The 8,568-nt window shown below is 33.1% G+C and overlaps 1 protein-coding gene across 1 annotated transcript in view; it reads right to left on the bottom strand.

Annotated features, from left to right (window-relative positions):
- Positions 1-795: 795 nt before the first annotated feature.
- The window catches only part of AP3S1 (adaptor related protein complex 3 subunit sigma 1), a 46,942-nt gene continuing 39,169 nt past the window's right edge, over positions 796-8,568 (bottom strand). Inside the window, exons 6-7 of the mRNA XM_027775667.1 lie at positions 2,170-2,217; positions 796-924 (exon numbers count right to left, since the gene is read on the bottom strand). Of these exons, the coding sequence (XP_027631468.1) occupies positions 796-924; positions 2,170-2,217 (177 nt within the window). The remainder of the gene's footprint in view (positions 925-2,169; positions 2,218-8,568) is intronic.

Below are 8,568 nucleotides of genomic sequence, written 5' to 3'. Positions count from 1 at the left end.
ATAAAAAATAGAAATAAAAAAGGCTTTGCACTTTTTAAATATATATATTTTAGAAAAAGATATGTCATCTTCCACTCTAAACTTCATCCTACATGATAAATATGCCATGAGATACACTACTCTTTGTGAGATAAAATAACTTTCAGCATAGTGCAATGAGTTTCTGAATATCACAAACATGATTATAAATTAAATAAATCAAAATTAGCAGCTGTTTAACAGTGATAAAATATACTTTTATTTACTTTGTTGGGTCAGAGGGTTGTAAAAAAAAATTATTGCTAAAGTAGATAACAGGCAAACAGAAAGGTGCTTTAGAAGTCCAGTTACCTTGGAGTTTATTTAAACTAAGAGAAAAAGGTCATGTTTTCATGCAATACATACTTGGTTCTTTAAATAACAATTATGACAAACAGCAGAAAGAACTAAGGAATGCTGCACTTATGATCCATACAAAACACCAACATTTTGGGTCGTACATAATTAAAGAAATATCTCAAACACCTTTTGAAATACTGTAGTAGCCAATACATAGAGGCATGCCTTTGACGGGCATAGGAATGCAGTTTAGAAAAGAAAAAGAAAACCACACTGTAACCACTCAATTTCTTTAAAATCACAGAGCAAGAGAAGCAACATTGAACTTCCATACTGATTTTACACGATTTCTATACAGTACCTTGACTTAAATCCAAGAGCAAAAGGTGAAACTCTCCTCTATTTTTGGTAAACAACTGCATGGTAAACTTAGATGGCTTCCCCTGGATTTTACCTGGGAGTGGCCTTTTTAATTTTTTATTTAAAAGAGGGCAGGTTTGGCACTTTTATACTGATGTCACCAATGTTAATATTTCGTGGGATCTCAGGAAGATTCATGTTCTTTACAGCTGATACAGCGCGGGCTGGAGCGCCTGCTAAGCCAGCCTGTATACAGAAGCAGATAAAAGAAAAAGAAAATGTACAACTCAGGTGTAGTTCATCATAAAACTCTACAGTGGAAGACAGTGATAAGAGATTTTCATATAACAAACTTTGAGACCAGATGGTGGTTTGAATTGGTATGGGATGGTTAAATACTAATCTATAAGGAAGAAACAGTTTGCACATTAGAAAGTACAGTGAATACATGCAATGATAATGTAAATATTTAAATACAAATTAATGTGTACTATGTAAATATCACATACAATATTCACAATATGAAAGCTAACTCTTCAGCTGTATCTTAACTGACATATTTAATAAGCATGAGGTATACTTGACACTAGTTTCCTTATAAAACATCTCTTGCCAACAATCGTGATAGCTTTCTGGGCTTGTTTTGTTTTGCTTTAGAAATGGCATTTGCAATATGTGCTGTGAAATGAAAACAAAGTAGTAGGTAATACTTGTTTAATTTTTCTTTACTCAGGGCTAAACCCTTAGAACATTTCAAAAAACTAAATAGAATTATTTTTTTCTTCATAAATTGGGGGGGGCTTTTCTAAACTTTTAAAAGAAAGTTCTAGAACACTTTTAAAAAAATTAGGCTTTTAAGTGAAGCCCCAATCCAAAAAGGGACAGTTCTGCCAAAAAATGAAACTGCAGGAAGATGATAATTCTACCCTTTGATTCATTAGTAAAAGCACGATGATGAAAAAGATTCTGTCGTATAAAGCAGACTCAACAACATGCTCGGTTTGCTGTGTGTGAGCGGAGAGAAGGGAGGTGTGCATGGAAGCCAGTAACTGCTAGAATTTCCAGGGAGTACCACAGGACATAATAACCAGCTTTCCTCTTAGTAGGAAAACCTGTCATTTGTGAAAACATTTTGAAAGAAAATATGCTTAAAAATGAAGAAAATACAATGTATTTTCTCAGAGCTGGTGGACAGCCTCCATATTTCAGGCGTGGTTTACATACCAATCAGATCTCCTTCATTTTAGCACTTAGGCTACGTGTAAATAAAGCATCTCCAACAAACACATCTGAGTTCAGTGGCATCATCTTGCGCAAAGTAGACAATTCAGTAAAAATCTCCCGCTTTGCTTAGATTACATTTAAAAGACAATGTCTATGAAACTAAAAACACTAATTTTAATGGCTCTTTCCATAATTTTCATTTTTTCCCCTCTTATGTACTCCTACCTCTTTTGTTAATTAAAATAATAATAATAATAAAGCTGTTACCTGAGAAAAATCTTGACTGATACAAAATAGGCCAGTGTAAACTATTTGCTGAATAAAGGATACAAACATTGTTAAGCAATGAAATAAAAGCCATGGATTATCAATTCAGAATTGGAAATAATAAAAAAATCAGTATAATAGTATTCATCATAGATATGGTCCACACAGGCAATGATAAGGGTGATATGGATGAAAAACTCCATACCCAATTAAAGACTGAACAGGCCTGGAGAATTAAATTTTTATAATTTAATGGAGGTTAGTTGTTTGTAACGTTCAACTAAAATCTGATTAACCTTTAAATTTATACCTACCTGCAGCAATGAAGTTATTGCTATACTTGCCTCCTGCTCTCCCAAAAGATGTTGGGGATACACTGATTATTATTTAGAGTAGCAGGTATCATATTTGAAAGGGTCACATTTGATTATTTGAAGTCAAGGTCTTAGCCACCAAAATTTAAAATGGCTTAGAATCAGAAAAGAATCTAGTTCAAAGTGATTTACCACCCTGTAGGCTTTCCTTCACCAAGAAATACACTGTCTGCCAAGGGAACAAAAATTACCTTACAAAATTGCAAACGTCCTGGAACTGTTTTCATTTTTCCAGGTAGAAGAATTTTGTAATTCTTCTTCTTAAAAGACCAAGTTGCCATTATTTTTACTTTGGAATTTCCACACAGGGTACAAGTGATGAGTAAACTACAGAGAAGTAGTGATAAAATATCTGAATATAAGTACTTGAAGTCATGAATTAGAGGATTTTATTATTGCAAAAGAGAAACAGAGAGAACAAGAAAAAGAGAGAGTTTGTGTATGTGTGTATATATTTTTCCAGATATGGCTTATATTTACAAATTATAAACATAATTTTCTCAGCATTAAATTAACGGTCATGAAGCCTTCTTTTCTGTAATATCCTATACCGTGAGCGAAGTTAAATTTAAGAAAAGGAAATGGGAATAAAAAATGCACCCTGTTAAGTTTCATTATATTAAGTTTTCTTTGTGACCAAAGATGGTGTCAACTGTTGGCTGCTAATGAGAATACATAAAGTCAATATAGCAGTTGATTTAAATAGCACATATGTGGCTATGTCTTTATCATGTAAAATCGAAAAAACTTTCTAAGTACAACAGACTATAGTTCTTCGGAACATAAGCAGCAAGCCATAGACATGCAAGGGATGGGAACTATTCAGAACACGCAAATGAAGTAAGAGAATCAAATTATTTCTCAAGCATGTTCAATTTGTAGTACGTCATGAACTGAAATGGTAGGAAATTAAAGAACTGTAATAAGTTTAAGTCTTAAACTAACTTTAAGCTGTAAACTAACATTTTAAGAAATTCGATTCTACAAAATATAAAATGTGAAGAGAAATACTAGGACCGGGTGAGGATGCAGACGTGTGAGTTACCAACGCTCACACACACGGACCCATGGACCTAACGAGGCTTCATGTTACTCAGGAAGTCAGCAATGGCGTGGCCATCAAACAAATGTTCAGACTTCATGAAAGTGAAGTCTGAAACATTTTTATTAAGACAGAAAATGTAAAAGAGGTAATCTGCCATTAGAAAATCAGTTTGTTGACAGAGTATAATTTTTGTCTTGGTTAAGGTTTTTTTCTTCTAGTAAGATTTGCTACAAGTAATAAGATAATTTTTACTCACACAACTTTTTCAACACTACAGAGATTAAGATGACTTGTCTTGTTAGTAGTATATACATTTTAAATTGTAAAAATAAACTTCTGACAGTACAACATAATTCTTAAAGAATTAAGATTACATAGTTGACACTAAGCAAAAATAAAAGAATGAAATTTTACTGGAGAAATAACTTGTTTCCATCTATGTTATACTTGAGCACCACCATGGCAGGTAAACTGCAGCAACTCCACTCACAAAAACAAATATATGAATCCAAAGCAGTTAAGGTATGAATTGGATGAAAGAATGAGGTACAGTATATAAAAGAATGGTCATGTTTTCTCTCCCATGAGATCAAATAAATGAACAGAATTAAGAGAAAGAAAACAAAATGAAGTCTGCAAGTATACCAAAATGAGGCCAAACAGATAGAAGACTTATACAGACATACTCTTGGAAATTTCAAGCACTTGAATCACAAAGATAGTAATGGATGGATATGATTTGTTTTTGATTTTGTTTTTAAATTGCCAGACCCAAAAATGAACAAAATATGTGCAAGCAAAACTGAAAAAGCAGCATTACTAAAATAATTTCAAAGAACCTGAAAGTTCCCTTTTCCTCATGCAATAAGCAGTTAGTGTTCTTGAAGGAAAAAGGAAAGTAACAATTGAGTCATTTATTTCACTGAAGACATAAAATGCCATCCTACCATCGCATAATATTTTTTTTCAAGCTTGAAATATGGTATAAAAAGATGGTAGTTGCAGTAATTTGTATCTACTAAAGTCTTTACCCGCCCTTCCTGCTGGAAATGGCTATACAGCACATTCATAATTTTGAACTAACAGCAAAGTGAAAGAACACCAAAATTAATAAACACAGTATTAAATGGTTTCAGACTCAAAATCATTAACAAAATAACAGCAGATTTTGAAAGCAAGCTCTTGAGTAAAAAAAAAAAAATTTATATTGAAAGAAATTTTTTTTTAAATTTGTCAGAGGGTGTGTCTGCTCACCAGTGAGAGACAGAGAGGAAAAGGGAGAATGCACCTCCAAATGGGGCATGGTTGTGTTACAATCCCTTCTCCTCCATCCTGTTGAGAATCAGGGCATGCACGCACACATGCCAGGTTAAGTTTTTGAAGTGTTTGTGGGTGGTATTCAAACCATGCAGTCAGCCACGTGGGATCCAGCTCTCTTAACCACTAGATCACAGGGCTGGTCAGGAAGTTTCAATATTTTTATTTGTGACCACAAGGCATAGCAACTTTTAATCTGGGTATTTATAATAGGCTTGTCCTTTGCTTTAAATGCAGTGCTTTAATGCTGCAATTCTAAACAGTAGAAATACTGATCACAATCCACGAGTGAGAAAGAACCAGCATTTTATACTTCATCAAAACTCGAATGTTCACAAATTGTAAAGCCTTCCAAATTATTAGTTATTTTATGTAGATTATCTTACAGTTTTCATTTTTAACACAGAATTTGCCTGTATGAAAGAAATACAGCGGGCTAATCATATTCATCGATTTATTATTACTAGCTTTGACAATGACGTAACTTCAGAGGTCTTCACTGTAGTTTTCGGAGTCCAAGATAAATGTGCTCGTTGAGGCAGAGGAGCAGAACCCACTCATGAGCTGGCCTCCAAACACCTGAATCTTAGGGCTACTTTTCTTACTCTCTACTCTCGGAAACCAGATGCCTAATTTAAAAAGATACTGGAATGTAGGAACTGGCAATGATTTCAATCAATGGAGTTAATGAGACCACTAGAGAGTTTCTACACCAGGGATAACATAAAAGATAGGGACCACAAGTGGCACCCCAGCTTCATGGTACAGTCCACGATGTCAGATAAGATACTGTATCTTACACATCACCTGCATGTTGTTACTTCTCAAACACATCCAGAAAGTAATAATTTAACAGCTAAAAAGAGTGCCGAATAATCAATATTTTCCTAATTAGTAATCTAACTTGAGATTATTTTATATAGGACTCAATAAATTATTTTCACTTTGAAATTTTAAATGGAAGCCTATAATCACTTTTATTTTGCCTATAATCATTTTTTTCCTCAAAATGATTTTGTACAAAATAGTTGCCCATCACCATCTATAGGGATTACTTTTTAAAAAGCAATTCACACAGTTAATTTATGTGTGGGAAAAATGTACAGGGAACACAAGAAGAAAAAATAGTTTTGTAAAGCTAATATCTATTAAAAAAAAAAAGCATTTCCAATATTTGCTAATACACTTTGCAAAATGATCAAAGATTATAATATTTTATTGATTTTAATTATGACATGCTTGGATATCAGAGATTTGTTATGGTGAAAACCCACTGTATTTTGGTTAATGTATTTAATACCATTTACAGAGCATTTAATTCAAATTTCAGAAGATTTCTCATCTTATTTTGTTGGCCACTGTAAGTATGTACCTGTAGGTCAAAACTATAAAAGCAATTCTGTTAAGACTTTGGAACTGAAAACCATTTGTGGGGAGAGGGACAGGTAGTGCTATTAATATCCCTAATTCTAAGCTTTTACTGCCTTCCACTTTGAATGTGAAACTCTAAATGTTCAGCTTTTGGTTTTTAAATTCACAGCTTCCAAAACCCAGCAGGCATTTTTTGGTTAGAACTCTAATTTAAAGGAGGGGGAAAAATCTGTGAGAGTTAAATTAAGATTGGTTCTGCTATATGACACCCAAAATAAACTCTAAGTTCTTACACACAAAGTAAATTGTCATTTCTACAAATGCAATTTGTCAGTTAAATGACAATGTTTTAAAAAAAAGGAACAAAAAATTTAAACTCTCCTTTTACAATGCAGGCAGACAAAACAGAACAAACATGACATCAATGATATACTAGTAAATACACTAAGTCCAATAAAAGATGGAGAAACTACAAGGAGAAACTAGAATGGAAAATAGGCTACAGGGACTATATGGGTTCATTAACACAAAGAATTTTTGAGTCTGGCCTAAATAATTAATTGCCTTTGACATCATTTTGCTTTCCCTTGGTTAAAGTACATTTTTCTCAAAGTCAGCAATACCTTGTCTACCTGTCCTGTCTGGGAGACTGAAAGATAAAGGTCTGTAAGAGAGAAGAATGGAAAGAGCTAGAAAGATCAGGATGTTCAGAAAAAAGGACTGACTTTTAAAATGTAGTGACTAAATTCAGACCCATTATCCACCCAAGCAACAAATCTCCCAACCCCACCCCCGCCTCCACCCCAGGGAGTCCTTTAATTCAGACCCCTGGGGTGTCTCTCAGAGTTCCTCAGAACCCCACCAACCTCCCGGCTTAAATCCAAGATGCCAATGTTACAATAAACCATCTTTCTATCAAAACAGAACCGATGAAAATACACGCGGAAGACATCTCTGCTTTTCCTCTCTTTACCATCTGGGAGATCTTTGCGTCTTTCTGTTTAGGTACTGGGAATTAAACTGGCTCACTTTCTTCCATTACTGGAAACAGATTACCTTTAAACCAATGTAATGATATCTTTGATAAAGACTTCTAGGTAAGTCCATGTTAGTATATCTTAATTATACCTACGCTGATTTTTAAAAGATAAATGCTAATCCTAAAGGACTACTTACAAAAATTTAAAAAATAAGATAACTAGTTCTCTTCACCAATCATGACATTCTGGATTTTAATTGTCTCCTTGGTAAATTTTTGTTTATAGAATAAATTTTAACTGAAATTTAGTAAGACTCAGATTAGTCAAAGTTTGTACTTCACTTTCAGATTATTTCAGACTATTCTGCAGAGTCCTATTTGTGGTAGATCTAACCAGGTGAAATAACATGCAAATGGAATGCAGAAGAAGATTTCTGACACTTCAAAGTCTTGAAAATAACCCTAAATCAACATAATTTTCAATACTATTTCTTAAAATGTGATCAGGACTAAATGGCCTCACTATGATTAAAAATTCATCACAACTAAAGTAGCGGCAGGTATCACATGTACAGAAAACACTTCATAAATGTGTCATTTTGTTCAAATTAGATTTACAACGTATTTTCTTGTACAGGACAAAAAGAACTAATTTGAGATCAGATAATAGCTGATTATACATGTTATAAGATCATTAGTAGATAAATAATAGAAGTATTTATTCATCAATTTTAAGCTATTTTAAATAGCATTATTCCTATAAAAGGATTTTTTGTTATATTAATATTCTTATAAATATTTCCTTTGAAAACGTAAATTCTGTATCCTACTGCTCTTCAGAAATAACAAAAACTGTCTAACAAATGTTCACCCGGCAATCAAAAAGCAAACAGATGAAATTATAAAAATTATAAGTCCTTCAAGACTTTTGTCAATATCATACAGAGTACTAAGGAGCAAAAGAAAACAAGAGATCTAACCAATGCAAAGGAGATAAGTACCTAGAAATGTAAAATTCCACACAAGCGGTCAATATATTTTCACAGATGAGTAACAGAATTCATAAAATGCCATATATCCATTCATTTCAGAACTATTAATGGCTTATATTACTGTTTGTCCCTTAGCATCTAAAACCTACAGTTTTGCAAAGCAATGTTTAGCAAATTACATATATTTCAAGTTATAATTTTAAGACTTCAAAAACTAGTTTGGGGTTTACAGTAAACTTCAAGTTGACTATACTAAGTAATATCCTCAGTCCTTTTCCTTGTCCTAAAATAGAATTTTCTCTATTAAACTAGTGTTTTCTC

The sequence above is a fragment of the Tupaia chinensis genome, unplaced genomic scaffold, assembly GCF_000334495.1.
Source record: "Tupaia chinensis unplaced genomic scaffold, TupChi_1.0 Scaffold000591_1, whole genome shotgun sequence".
Lineage (NCBI taxonomy): Eukaryota > Metazoa > Chordata > Mammalia > Scandentia > Tupaiidae > Tupaia > Tupaia belangeri.
The sequence above is the reverse complement of the archived record's forward strand: the minus strand, read 5'-3'. Positions and strand labels throughout refer to the sequence as shown.